General features: G+C 35.1%; 1 protein-coding gene across 2 annotated transcripts in view; it reads left to right on the top strand.

Annotated features, from left to right (window-relative positions):
- Positions 1-15,212, top strand: part of POU2F1 (POU class 2 homeobox 1) — a 172,629-nt gene that overhangs the window by 130,933 nt on the left and 26,484 nt on the right. The window contains exons 6-10 of one of the 2 annotated variants that reach the window (XM_082861444.1): positions 989-1,177; positions 2,619-2,745; positions 3,858-3,952; positions 9,235-9,408; positions 13,724-13,865. In XM_082861444.1, the coding sequence (XP_082717570.1) occupies positions 989-1,177; positions 2,619-2,745; positions 3,858-3,952; positions 9,235-9,408; positions 13,724-13,865 (727 nt within the window). Of the gene's footprint in view, positions 1-988; positions 1,178-2,618; positions 2,746-3,857; positions 3,953-9,231; positions 9,409-13,723; positions 13,866-15,212 lie in introns of both variants that reach the window. The other variant, XM_082861443.1, reaches the window with a different exon arrangement.

Here is a 15,212-nt window from a genome sequence, read left to right as displayed (position 1 = left end):
CGAAGCGTATTGGGTTTTTGAATGATTTGATTTTGATTCTTATATCTCTAATGCACAAACTGTATCAGACCCTTTTTGAAAGAGGATTTTGCCATTAAGTGACTGTACATGCACTTCAGAATATTCCTTCTTGGTTTGATCAGAACATGTCACCAAAAAGAAGGTAGAACATACTTATCACTTTAAGTGTGTTTGAAATAAGTTGCACTATGAAAGCAAGTTTAAATCTTCAAATACATTTCCTGTTTTCTTTGGGGTTTGTTTTGAGTGACTAGTGTTTACAATAGTTGGAGACACTTGGGATTCCAGGTTCAGAATGGCTGGAGCTTCTATTAAACTTGGGCATTAGGATTCATTTGCATGTAAAGAGAGCGGCTGTCACCACCTGTTTCACAGAGATAATGTGTTGGAAAGAGGATGTAAAGTTGCAGAGACCCAATGCTTTCAATAACAGAAAAGGCTGTTGGGGAGGAGGCTGTAGGGACTTGGAAAAGAAACAAATGGACCTCATATTCTTTAGTCATATCTTAGGACATAATGAAATGATGGAATATGGCAGGGATTCATGCTAATGGGAAGCAGCTGGGCCTTATCAGTTCTTTCCTGGTCAGATCCAGCATCCTTGTTCCTCATTCATCTGACTAATCACTTGCTGTTCTGTTGGGTGTAAATTTCTTTTCATATCCTGTCAGCATTGATTCTTTTTTTTCTTGCTTACTAGTTAATTACTTTTTTGCCTGAACCCTAGGGCCTTGGACAAGCTTGAATGATTAAGTCCAGAGTGAGGACCACCATTTTAATTTAAATGGTATGCTAGTCCTGGTAGCTTGATGGCTAATGAACATTTTATTTTAGCCTCATGCTAACCATGTGAAGTTGGGTAGCTAAGGTTTAATACCACTTGAGTTGCTTACTTCAAAACAGTGGCCTTGCATTAGAGGCCAGTCTCCTTCAACCCTTTCCGACTGTTTGTCCTGATTTTGTTTAGCTGACTTTGACGCCAGCCCAGCAACAGTTATTACTACAGCAGGCACAGGCACAGGCACAGCTGCTGGCTGCTGCAGTGCAACAGCATTCCGCCAGCCAACAGCACAGTGCTGCTGGGGCCACCATCTCAGCCTCCGCCGCCACGCCCATGACTCAGATCCCCCTGTCTCAGCCCATCCAGATCGCACAGGTGAGTGAGTAACTCTCATAGCTGGGGCAGGAAAGGAGGAATAAAATGGCAGGTTTTCTTTGGTATTAAGCTTACTTTCTGATTGTTAGTGTGAGGTGAGTGGTGTAGCCTTCTTTACCACTGAACTAGAAATAATACATTTGTTTGCTTATTTGAGTTGATATTATAAACACATAACTGATTATTTGAATAACTGACTGTTTAAGTGACAATTCTTGAATAATTGGCTGGCATATTTCTGAAGCAGGGGATTACTGTATTTATTTTAATTAGCTAATTACAGCAGGCATGGGTTCTTTCATGTGCTCTGCAGTGAATGTTGCCACCCATGTGTGAGAGAAACTGCACGTCATCTTTCTGCTAGAGTGATTAGCTCTGTGCAGAATTGCATTAGAGTGTTGTTTGGCTTTAATTTTCGCATTTTAGGGCAAAGTATCCAGAGATAATAAAAATTTATTTAAGAGGCATAGACAGTTCTACCAAGGAGGAAAAAAGGTAAATGAAATCCTTTATCTCAAGGAGAGGAAAAAAGTATAAGTAGTCATATCAGTGAAATGTATGAAGAGTTATTATGAGTCTAGTGCAGATAATTATCTTTATCCCCCCAGAGAAGGCTCAGAAATAGACTTAAATTGTAGCTAGAGTTTGACTAAACATTAAAAAAGAACCAATTAACTAAAAGTGTACAGAATAGATGTCAGGCTAATCTTTATGACTGTTATATTACAATCTTTATCAAGATCATGTTTTTATTTTTGCCATTTTTTTCATCACCAAATAAATGTTTTTAGTGCCTAAGCTGTGAGACTCTATGTTGACATTATTCTAATAAGATAATATACATGAAAGTATGTTGAAAATTATAAAATACTAGGCCAATATAAGCAAGTTTAATATGTTGTAGATCAGATTTTTATATGGATAGCTATTTTTTTTTAAATTTTTACACTGATTTCTCAGTTGAGTTAGATAGGCTGGTGCCACATTTCATGAATCATTATAAATCTTTTAATTTATTGATGCAAGTTCAGACGTAGCACTCTCAATTTTTGCTTAACAAGAGAAAACTCTAATCAAACACTTAAAAACTCAACCTATTCTTTTCTCACTTGAGAGAAAAACCCATATTGGTCTCTACATGTTAAAAACACAACCATAAGCATTTGTTCTGAGGGAATTTTAAATAACTATTGAAAATTAGATACAGCATAAGTCACGACACAATATATGCCCACAGAAATAACAAGTCCTTGTAGCAGCTCCAGGTTTCTTCACATGCTTTGTGAATGCACCCAGAGCACATCCTTGTTGGGAGTTTATAAGAATGTCAAATATTAACTCTTCTTTATTTGGATGGCAGAATTCATCATCTGGGAACCTTAAGATTAAGCAAGCTTTTATTTCAGAGTCTCCAATCCATGTTTTAATCCTAATCTTTTAGGATCTGCAACAACTGCAACAACTTCAGCAGCAGAATCTCAACCTGCAACAGTTTGTGTTGGTACATCCGACCACCAACCTGCAACCAGCGCAGTTTATCATCTCACAGACGCCCCAGGGCCAGCAGGGTGAGCGCCTCCTTAGAGCTTATTAGTGGTACGGTACACCAAGGCTGTCCACTTGTGTGACATACATGCTGACTACTGTCATTTTGGCCCAGAAGCTGTCCATTAGAACAGTGTTTTTATTAAATTTTATTTAACTTTAAGCTCAGTATTCATGTTGAGAAAAATATTTTTTTGTCATGCATACCTAATTATTGAAGGTCATCCTTCACTGCCTTTCATCTGTTTAATCAGTAAGGAGGACCATGGGTTTGGCCAAAATTCTAAATTAAATCCTTCAACATGCTGAACATACATTGGATAAATTGCTTTTATGTTTTGATAGTTTTTCATGGGAATGTGTTCAAAGAATGGGCTGAGCATTGTAAGTATACGCTTCTAACAATCATTTGTTTTCTTTTAAAGTTTAAGAAGGAGAGGGTGTCATGTTAGAAATTGTGCAAATTTTGTGGATTATAAAAAACATCTTCAAGGCCTTTTAGTGCTGAATATTGTTGTGTTACTGCTGTATAAAGTTCAATCATGTTTGTAATGGAATCAGTATAGACAGTATCAGAGTATCAAGGCTTCAACTCAAGGAACATTAGTGCATCTCTATTGATTCCTCATTATTTCTGTTTTTTAGCCTTTTTTCTTCTTGATCATTCATTCCAAAATCTTTTGTTGTATAAATAACCTATTCCACTTTTAATGGATAGGATAGCCTGCACCTTTAATGAACTAGATAGTTCTCTGTCCCAGCATATACTAACTGTTTCTAATGGCTTCTGGGTTAAGAAGTTGAGCTTTTTTTTTTTTTGGAGTTTCAAGCTGCTTCCATTTAGAATGCTTCTTCACTTTCATCCATTCCTTGGTAAAATAAAGAATTGGCCAATCAGAGAGGTTATTCAGGTTACGCTAAAGACATCTACCAGTTTTAGTTTGTTCCATGTCTTCTTGCCCAAATTGTATTTAACAAGACTGAATTTTAGGCAAATAAGACATTTAAGAGTTTTAAGACCAGTAGGACTATCTGGGGATCAGTTGGAAATTTTCACTTCACTTTCTCATTTTTTCTTTTGCCATTTGTTCAAGGTAATCTTTAATGTTTGACATAACATGTTTGTGTTTTACAGGTCTCCTGCAAGCGCAAAATCTTTTAACGCAACTACCTCAGCAAAGCCAAGCCAACCTCCTACAGTCGCAGCCAAGCATCACCCTCACCTCCCAGGTCGGTTTTCTTCCATGAGGGTTGCTTTCTTTTATCCTGTTGTCTTGAGACTCTGTGGGGATTTGTTTAACTTAAAACCACAACCCCTTAATAAAAATAATTCAAGTAGTTTTCAAAAACTCACCAAAATTTCAAAGCTAGGCTTATCAGCTTGACAAAGCAGTGCTACCAAATTGATGTAGTCTTTGAAAATCTTCAAGGAGTCCCTATTTTCTTATATTTTCATAAAGAATAACTGTGTTAGCACCAAATGATTAATGAGTTCTGGCTGTTTGACCACCCTCCCCACCCTGATATTTGGCAGTAGAGATTACCACTTGAGCTAGACCCAGAGCCTGAGTTAAAACCCATCATTGCCCTTTGCTCCTTCTCAGAAACTGCAAAGAAGCTCTTATCTCTGTGTTTTATTCCATCTCAACTTTTAGATGTTGCTTTAGCTGATTTTTACCAGAGTTTAGGGCATCTAGAGGGTCTAGGCAGGTCTAGGCGTCTAGAGGTTTAAGCTTTAGATCTAGTTCTGTTTCTTTCCTAGCTGTGACTTTGAGCATGTCATTTCACCTCTCTGCACCTCTGTTTCCTCATAGGTAAATTAGGTGATTGAACTAGCTGATCCTGGATTCCCCTTCCATCTCTGATTCTCTTTGTCCATAATTGTGGAAGTTATCAGTTAATGCTAACAAATTACTAGATTTGACAAAATTCAACAACTGTTTATGATAACAACTCTTCTAGGAATTAGGAGGTAACTTTCCCAACCTGCTAAGAGGCATCTACAAATAAACCATCATAAAGACTGAATACTTTCTCCCTAAGATCAGGAACAAGGATGTCCACTGTTACCACTTTTATTCAGCATTGCACTGAAGGGCCTAGCAAGGCAATAAGACAAGAAAAATAAATAAAGGACATATAGATTAGAAAGGAAGAAGTAAAGTGTCTTAATTGGTAGATGACATGATTGTCTATGTAGAAAATCCAAATCCAAGGAATCCAAATCCAAGGAATCTACAAAAAAGTTGCTGGAATTAATAGTTGAGTTTAGCAAGTATGTAGGATACAAAGTCAATATACAAAAATCTATATACTAACAACAGGCATTTGGAAATTTAAATTAAGAAGAAAAATATTTACGGTAATTAGGGATAAATTTAACAGAACATTTGTAAAACCTGTATATTGAAAACTACAAAATCTTGCTGAGTGAAATTGAAGAAGACCTAAATAAATGGAGAGATATAATGTGTTCATGAAGACTTTGGTTGTTAAAATGTGAGTTCTCTCCAAAGTGATCTATAAATTCAACACAGTCCCAATTAATATCTACAGGCTTTCTTTGTAGAAGTTTGCATGGTGTTTCTAACATTTGTACAGGATTGTAGAGGACATAGAATAGCCAAACAATTTTGAAAATTAAGAAAGTTGATGTCAAGAATTATTATAAAATACAGTAATAAAGACAGTGTGGTAATGGCATATGAATAGAAATGGAACAGAAGTCCAGTACACTCACACACATAGAGCCAACTGATTTCCCACTAAGGTGCTTAAGGAAGAACCTTACTCCTTATTTCACAATGATACACAAAGATTAATTTGAAAAGGGTTGCAGACCTAAATTCTAGAAGAAAACTTAGGGGAAAATCTTTGTATCCTTGTGTAAGATAGTGATTTCTTAAGTGGGACACAAAAAGCGCTAACTGTAAAAGAAAACAAATGATAAATTAAATTTCATAAAAATTAAAAGCTTCTGTTGAAAAAACAAAAAGAAAAGCCACAGACTGGAAGAAAATATTCTTAAAACTTTTATCTAATAAAAGACTTGTATCCAGAATATATAAAGAACTCATACAACTCAATAAGACAACGTGGTTTTTTTTAAAAGGGAGTGTATGCAAAATATTTGAAGATACTTCACCAAAGAAGGCACGTAAATACCCAATAAGCATATGAAAAGATGCTCAAAATTATTAGTCATCAGGAAAATGCAAAAGAAATATCACTACACACCCATTAGAATGGGCAAAATTAAAAAGACTATAATAATACCAAGTGTTGATGAGAAAATAAAGCAACTACAGCTCTTATATATTGCCTGTGGGGTTGCAAATTGGTACAGACAGTTTGGAAAACATCTTGGCAGTTTCTTATAAAGTTAAATATACATGTACCTTATGACTCAGCAGTTCTACTCTTAGAAATGAATGCATCTGTCCACACAAAGACCTGTGTATGACTCACTGTTCATAGCAGTTTTATTCGTAATCACCCCAAAGTGGAAACAGCCTAAACATTCATCAGCTGGTGAATAGATAACATGGATTTTGGCATATCTATATGATGGAATGCTACTCAGCCATAGAAGGAAATGTACTTCTGATACATTCAACGTCATGTATGAATTTCAGAAGCATTATGCTAAGTGAAAAAAGCCAAACATAAAAGACTGTATACTCTATGATTCAATTTATATGGCGTTTTACAGCAGACAAAACTATAGGGACAGAAATCATGTCAGTGGTTGCCAGGGGATGGGGGCTAGGGGTGGGGATTGACAGCAAAGGACACAACGAAACTTTTGGGCGTGATGGAAATTTTCTGAATCTTAATTGTGGTAGCAGTTATATGACTATATAGTTGTCAAAACACATCAAACTGTACACTTTTAAATGGTGCACTTAACTGTGAATAAGCTGAATTATAAAAATGATGTTGGAAAAAAGCCTATACCAGCAATTCCTTCCTGGCCTACGAGCTTTGTAAACAGTGGCAGAGCTGTTGTAGCTTCATCCGGACTCCTGCTCACTGAATTTTACTCTACTATTTCTAGCTCTGGCCCAGTCCAGCCTGAGGTTTCTGGAGTTGGGGTAACTTATGTGTAACCACCCCACCAAAAGATACCCAAGCTATTTTTAGTCCTATATTATTTGAGAACGGGCCTACTTCAAGCCTAGAAATGAAGCAACCATCTGATAGTTGAGACTCACCTCTACTTATCAACCAGTTTCAGTGGGAAGTTACAACCACATAGGACTCTAATATGGTTGGTACAGTTTTGGGCTCCTCCAGATGGTCATATTAAAGTTTTCTCACTGTCAACATGCCAGAGAGATAAATTTTGTTGTCTTCATTGAAGCAGGATGATAGAGAGGAGCTTACCCGAGGTGTAGGCCTGTGTAATTCCTCTTGTGCAGTTTTCAGGGCCAGTTAGTTCAGTTGGAGAAAGCATATTACTAATGAGGTCAGAGTTAGGGGTATATGACCCATTTAAATTACAAGAGAAAAGCACATAGCCATGGACTTCATCTGTAATCTTGTCCTATAATCTCTCACCTGGGCTTCTGTTCACAGGAAGGGTTAACTGAGCAGTTATGATGCAGAGTCAGGGCAGCACGTCCCAGTAGTGAATACTCAGAAGGGTGGGTTCTACTCAGGGGTTGTGAGTAAAACAGTGTAGCCTTGTGTTTGTGTAATAAGGAGATTTAATATTTTCTTTTTAAAAAAATAGATTATACCCTCATATCTGCAAATAAACTTTAGATGGATTTCAATAATTAAATATTTTAAAAGACATAGAAGAAGCTAGCAGAATATTAAAAGGAATTTTATCCAAGTTAGAAATAAAGCTTTCTCAGATTTGAAGCAACAGAAGATATTAGAAAGGAAAAAAACAAAAGTTCACCCAAATTATAATTTAAGACTTATGTACACTGAAAAATAAAAGGAAAAAAGCAGATTGGGAAAATTACTTGTATTAATACAACAGACAAAGGCTTTATCTATAACATTTGATTGAGCTCTTTAAGGATAAGGGTGAGAATAAGGATGTCATTACAAATGGGTTACAGATGTGAGTTCAATTCACATGAAACGAAATACAGATAATAATTAACATGTGGGGAAAATTTGGCTTTAAGTAATAAGAGAAATATGAATTAAGGAAACAACAAAGTACAATTTACTCCCTGAGTTAGCAAAACATTTTTTAAAACTGCTAAAACAAATCATGTGGAGAACATGGTATAGTGAGAACCAGCATTATGTATGATGTATACCAAAAGCCATGAAATTGTTTATGGTGTACTCTTTATCCAGTTATAGAAAATCCTTTGTAAATTTATCTCAAAGAACTAATCACAAAGGTGGAAAAAAGAACTGTATGCACAAGAGTTTTTCATTGTGGTGTTGCCTGTTAGTGAAAACAAATGAAAAAGTGCTTAGCAATGAAGAAATTGTTAAATAAATTATGATAATATTGCCTTTCAGTCAGCCTTTGAAAATGATAATTACAATGATTGAAACAACATAGGGAAAAAAATTAAAACATAATGTTAAGTGAGAAAAGCAGAGTATAAAATTATGTTACCATAATTACAGTTAAGGTTAAGAACGTAGATCTGAGGGAGGATGAAAACTTCTAGGGGTAATGGATAAATTTAGGGCATTGTATATGGTGATGGTATATATTCATGGATGTTTATTTATCTTCAAACTCATCAAGATGTATACATTATACGTGTACAACTTTTTTGTATGTCAGTCATACCTCAATTAAATAAAAAAAGTTTACTCTTCGATTTTATGCCCTATGGTCCATTCCAATGTATTAATCATATTTTAAAAATTACTCCGATCTGTGGGATGTATGCCTTGTTAGTAGAGATTTGAAAATTGTAATTTGTGAGAAACATTTACAGATTAAATTTAGTGCAACAAACTAAAAACAGCATAAAAAATGTAGCTCTATGGATGAAAACTTGAACAAGTAGACTGAAGTGAAGCTGTTGTTATTTAAACTGTAGGTGATTTACTTTTCCCCCTTAAAATAGTTTTAATAATCTTATATGTTTTTTATAATATTGTGTTACAAGTTGGAGATATGATAGTGATAAGACGGGTATGGTCTCTGCTGTTTTGAAACTTATAGTTTAAGTGGCATGTTTACTATGATATAGATTCTTAAAAATAAAGACTGATTTATTAAATGGCATGAGATGCATGTATTCAAGCCATTTGAAAACCCAAAGACAGTGGATTTCATTTTTGTGTATTCAAGTCTTTTCCACAGACTTACATGTTTAACCTTAACTGTAACTGTAGTGTATATAGCATCACACTCTGCTTTTCTCACTGGGTATTATGTTGTACCTTCTACAGTGACACATGGTCTTCATAGTTCTTGAATACAGCCGTTTCCTTAAATTGTTTACTTGCAGCCATTCCAGATATAAACTTAAATATCTTGGTGTATGTTTGTTCTTATTCTTTTGTTCCTTCTCTAGCAGCCAGCCACCCCAACACGCACAATAGCAGCAACCCCAATTCAGACACTTCCACAGAGCCAGTCAACACCAAAGCGAATTGATACTCCCAGCTTGGAGGAGCCCAGTGACCTTGAGGAGCTTGAGCAATTTGCCAAGACCTTCAAACAAAGACGAATCAAACTTGGATTCACTCAGGTAAGATGAACCCACCTTTAACTTAGATTTCCCTCCTTGGCTGGGTCCAAATATTTGCTTTCCATGTCCAAAGAGACTTCTAAGGAACAATATATTTCTCAGCCTTCTTTTTCAGTTTTAGACTGTAACTTGTTGTTAGCCATTTTCTGCATTTATAAGTTTAGACTTTCATCGTATGTATTCATTTATAAATTTATAAGTTATTGTTAGGTTAAAATCGTTAAAATTTCTCTCAGAACACAGGCCTCTGAAATTAGAATACTACCAATACATGGTGAGAATTTAAAAGATTATGTTGGAGGATGATATAACTATACTGAGGGCTTTGTTACTTGAAAAACATCTGGTTCTAGACCTTCGTGCTACATATGTGTAAGATTGAGAGGAGTAAAGATTACAAGGTCTTTTATAGTAGCTGAAAGGGGAAATGTTTGAAAGACTTGTTTAAAACCATTTTTTGGAAGAGAGAAAGGGGTGGTGGAAACACACACACACACACACACACACACACACAATAAGCCCAAACTGAGACTGATTAATCAAATGGGAATCTGTTGAAGATGAAAATTCCAAATTAATTTTTTAAAATGTCACCTAGCAGACGGCTTTTAAAGTATAATAAGCTTAATGGTTTAAACAGGTGTTGGGGTATATGGGTTTTTGCCCAAGCACTCCTACTGACTCACTCTTTAATTAACCTGTCACAAGTAATACTTTTTAAAGCAGGAAAAGAATTAAGCTGAATGACATTTATGTAAAATGACATAGGATCATTAGGTGAAATAAAATTACTGAAGTATAGATTGGATTGGGCATTTTAATGGAATCAGGAGAAACATGATGGTTTTTTCCCAGAGAATATAATTACTGTTTGAAATTTAAGCCACCGCTTAAATACTATCCAAATTATTTTATGTTGAAAGTACAGTAGTGTGCCACCTACTCACTAGTGAGCCTAGTGCGGTCACTGGGCTCCTCCAAAATGACATCCCTGTGTTTTTTAAGAACAGGCTTTTATTCCTTATATTTCTTTGGTAATTTATTTTTGCTCAAAGAAACTATTTGTTGAGAACATAAAATGTTTTTTTTTAATAGATGTAATTTTAGAGAAAATGCACTTATATTTGTGAGGAGTCTCAGTTGTGAAGGAACAAATTACAATTCAGAAAGATTTTAGTACTTTTTAAACATCTAAACCATGTGGCTTGTTTTCAAAAAAGAAAGCTAAAAGATACAACTAGATCAATAGGGGTAAATTAATAAGCTTAAATAAGTATAAGGTTGGCATGTTTAGCAATGCTTCAGCTCTTAGGCTATTAGCACAGCATACTCTTACGTTTCCTAGGAGATTGTTGCCTGAGTGATATGCCAGGGATGTTAAGGCCTTTAAAAATCTTTAACTTTTACCCAGATAGTGGTTTGCCTTTTTGTGGCATTTAACCCAACATACTGCCAGGGTTGTTGCTCTTTCTCTCTCTCTCTCTCTCCTTTTTCTATAAAAGAGCTTCCCTATGGTCTGGTGTTCTGCTGTATGGTTTTATTCTATTATTTGGCACAGCTCTTCCTTATTTTTCAAAATGACTTTGACTTTAGCAGTGGCAACATTTCACAGACCTTGACTGTGTGGACTAAGGCACATAATTACTGGTGCGGAATGGGAAGATCAACCTTTTTTTTTAAGTCAGATACCTCAACTATAGTTTTTTAAACATTGCTTTGTATCTAATTTATTTATACACACACACAGAGGGTAAGTTAGACATTCCAGTCATTAGTTGAAACAAACAAATCTCTATTCTCTGAGTAAATATACATGTTATTAGGTGTTTTAAACAGTAGTTGTTTTCTAACTTTATAATTGGTTATTAAGGATTACTGTAGATGTCATTACATAATTAGAAGGCATGCCATAGTCTAACACCATCCATCACATGTGATACATTAATTATATCCTAATCCCAGTCTTTGTTTCTTTTTTCCTTTGCTTTTTAAAATATATACATGTAATATAGTTCAGATACAGTATAGTTCAGATTAGGGATATAATATAGTTCAGATTAGGTATGAGTCAACTGCGTCAAACATTTACTTTTGTGAGGGGGAGAACCTAAGATAGTTGTGAGTTATAAAAGCACTAAACCAAGCTTATATCAAATTAGTGAAAATTAGTATATTAACTGAGGTACCTGTTGATTTTTAGTCAATGAAATCCTTTAAATGTGAAGTACAATTGTATTATAAATCTCAGTTAAGTGGATTTGTCATTTATTGCCATAGTTTGCGTTAGTTGATGGCCTAGCTTTATTTCCAGCCACCAACTGAAGGCATTGTTTCTTATTTTGATGTGATTTTTGAATAGGTATTTCATTTTTTTATATTGTCATTATTGTTACTTTTCATAGAAAGGTATTACAGAAGTTTGTGAACAATTTTTAGTGAATTATGCAATTATAATGTCAGAAAACATTTATTACCGTCTGACTTCTACAGCAGGTCTTACATTCAAAGAGTTACAGGGTTTAGTTGGCCTTAGTTTTCTAGGAAGCTGTAATCTAAACAAAGTGACCAAGACATGAATATATGTGACACACAAAGCATAGTTTAATGCCTGACATGTAGTAGGCACCTAGTGAATATTTGTTCACTAAATGAAGTCAGCTTTAATAAATGTATAGAGATAACACTGTAGATAAAATCTATAAATATATTTATAGATATATTTGTATATAGAGATAATGGAAAACACTTATGCTCTACTCACACTGTCCTGGTTCTTTGGGTTTTACTACAATTGGAAGGAAATCAATAAGCAGTCTACTTTTGCTCTACTTCTGTGAGATAGTATATTTAGAGGTGTCAGTAAAACTTTCTGTGATGATGGAAATGTTCAGTATTTGTGCCATCCAGTACAATAGCCACTATCCACATGTGGCTGTTGAGTACTTGAAAGGTGGCTAGTAGTGCTAAGGAACTAAATTTTTAATTTATCTGATTTTGAATTAATTTAAATTTAAATAACCACATGTGGCTGGTGGTTATTTAAATGCCCATCTATCCTATGGGAAAGATTAGAATATAGATCAGTTGGAGTTCAGGTATTCTCAATGTCTCATTTTATCTTACAGTTCTAACATTTCTCCTCTATTAAACTTTTTATCAGAAGTTGCTCCCCAGTAGGAAATTGGAGTTTAAAAAGAAATGTTTTCTTTTCCCTGACTAACCCCTAATGCAGGTGCTAATAAACAATGTACTATCCAAAAGATGGATTGTAGGGGAGAGAAATCGAAGGACTGGGATAATCCTAATTCAAAATGAGTGTTGTCAGGATAGTTGGGAGTTGGCTGTCTCTAGTGGAATTAGCTATGTCGTATTTTGGACCAGAAATGTTGCTTTTCTGCCCTGTCACTGAACTAACTGAAATGAGAGCGTGAATTATTTCCACCCCATGAGCTTCTATTATCTATATATACAATAACTATTCAGATATGCCTTTTTCAGCTTTAACAAGAGAGATTCAGCTGGAGGAAAAGCACTCTATACATTTCAAAGGTTATAGGCTTATAGAGAAAGATATTTTTTGTAATATATTCAGGGGATCATTGTTCTATTGCTGTAAGGTTACCAAGTTTCCAGTGCCCATAAAGGTTTGACTAAATGGGTCAAACCTCTCTACTGTGAATTTCTATCTCTATAATGGTTACAAAAGTAGTCTTTTTAGAATACCTGGTTTTTGTAACAAACTTTGAAATCCAAACTAAGGGTGGAAAGGAGATTTTTTTCACTGCTTCCAGAAATGCTTTACAGGAAAAAAATAAAAGAATGAGGCATTATTTCTAAATTTTAAAGTGATTTATGGGAAGCTTGGTTAGTTCAAAAATACCTAAGGTTATCCAGACAGTTACATCTATTAACCCTGTAGGTGATACAGGTTAACTGATTTTTAAAGATTACTTAGATCACTTTGGTTGCATCAATTAAGGGACTTGGTAGAATTTCAGCACTACCTTTTGAGAGTTAGTAGAAACACTTGATATCTCAATTATTACATAAGGTAGCAAGAAGAGATTCAAGATGGAGGGAATATGGAACAGTTTTGAATGTTGTCACAGTCAAGACCTAACTAACAGAGTCCTCACTGGAATACTGTGCTCAGCTTAGGAATGGATGTTTTTTTAGGACCCAGTAAATGGAATGGTTGTTGGTTCTTTGTCTGGAACAGTTATTGGAGCAGCACCCTTGAGTGAAGACCATAACATTAGATGAATCTTTTCTCCCTCTCTTTCTCTCTCCTCTCCTCTTCTGTATTACTCTGCAGGGCGATGTTGGGCTCGCTATGGGTAAACTGTATGGAAATGACTTCAGCCAAACTACCATCTCTCGTTTTGAAGCCTTGAACCTCAGCTTTAAGAACATGTGCAAGTTAAAGCCACTTTTGGAGAAGTGGCTAAATGATGCAGGTGGGTGAATGTATAAAACATTTCCTCATTGTTCATTGAAATTGTATAGGAGGGATTGTTGTATTAATTGGGGTTTATATTTCTTATTACATTATTGGTACTACAGAACCTTGAAGCTCACAATCTTTGGAGGATCAATATAAATTATGACTACATAAATCAGAGAGCTAATTCATTTATGTAGGCTAGTAATTACAAGGTACATAATCAGCAATAATTTTTAGCTTTGGAATATTTCTTGTATTTGAGCCCAGGGTGAGAGACAGTTGAAGGAAGTTGAAGAGGGGACCTAGAGAATATTAAATTTAGTAAGTCAAAGACATATACTATATGATATCACTTATATGTGGAATCTAAAAGATAATACAAATGAGTCTATATACATTTAGAAACAGACTCAGACATAGAAACAAACTTACAGTTACCAAAATGGGAGAGGGAGGGAGGGACATATTAGGAGTATGAGTTTAATAAATGCAAACTACTAGTATACATAAAATAGATAAGCAACAAGGATCTGCTGTATTGCACAGGGAATTATATTCAATATCTTATAATAGCCTATAATGGAATATAATCTGAAAAAATATATGTAACTGAATCACTTTGCTGTATATGTGAAACTAACACAATATTGTAACTCAACTATACTTCAATTTTAAAAAAATGACCACCAATTTTATACACAAATTGAGCTGTTAGTTTTAACTTAATGTGTTTTGTGCTGAAGTTTCCCTTTGGAAATTTTGAATTTTGAGTCATGGAATCGTAGACTATGAGAGCTATAAGAAACCCTAGAGATCCCCTAGACTATGGTTCTCATTGTAGATATGAACAAAATTCAGGTCTTTGGAAAAGGCAAACCTGTAACTCCCAACCTTGGACAGTCTGATTTCGTAGTTCTGGGTATGGCCTCAGCATCTGGAATCTTTCTGAGTTCCACAGGTGAGAACCACTGGTCTGCCCCCTCCATCTCATTTTATATAGAGAGTGGAAAGAAACTCAGAGATGTCTGTAACATGCTCAGGGTCATTAAACTGTTAAATGACAGAACCTTGTTTAAAGTTTAAATAGTTTAGAAATGTTTCATTATTTGGTTTGGGGGGAAGGGGAGGAATACCAGTGAAATAAAATGAGAGGTCATTTGCAAGATAAATGTTAAACATTTGATAATTTCCAAAAAGCTTTCTTTCTTTTATCCCTAGAGCTAATAAATAAATAAGCAAACAAAACCAAAACATAAGAGCACAACTCAGAAGAGGTAGAGCTGAGAGTAAGGATAGGAATAGTAAACTTCTGCTTTCTCAGAAACGAATCGAAGAATAGCAATGACAGTATGGTCAACCA

This window comes from Leucopleurus acutus (assembly GCF_964270905.1).
Source record: "Leucopleurus acutus genome assembly, chromosome: 2".
Classification (NCBI taxonomy): domain Eukaryota; kingdom Metazoa; phylum Chordata; class Mammalia; order Artiodactyla; family Delphinidae; genus Leucopleurus; species Leucopleurus acutus.
This window is presented reverse-complemented; position numbering and strand designations above follow the sequence as displayed.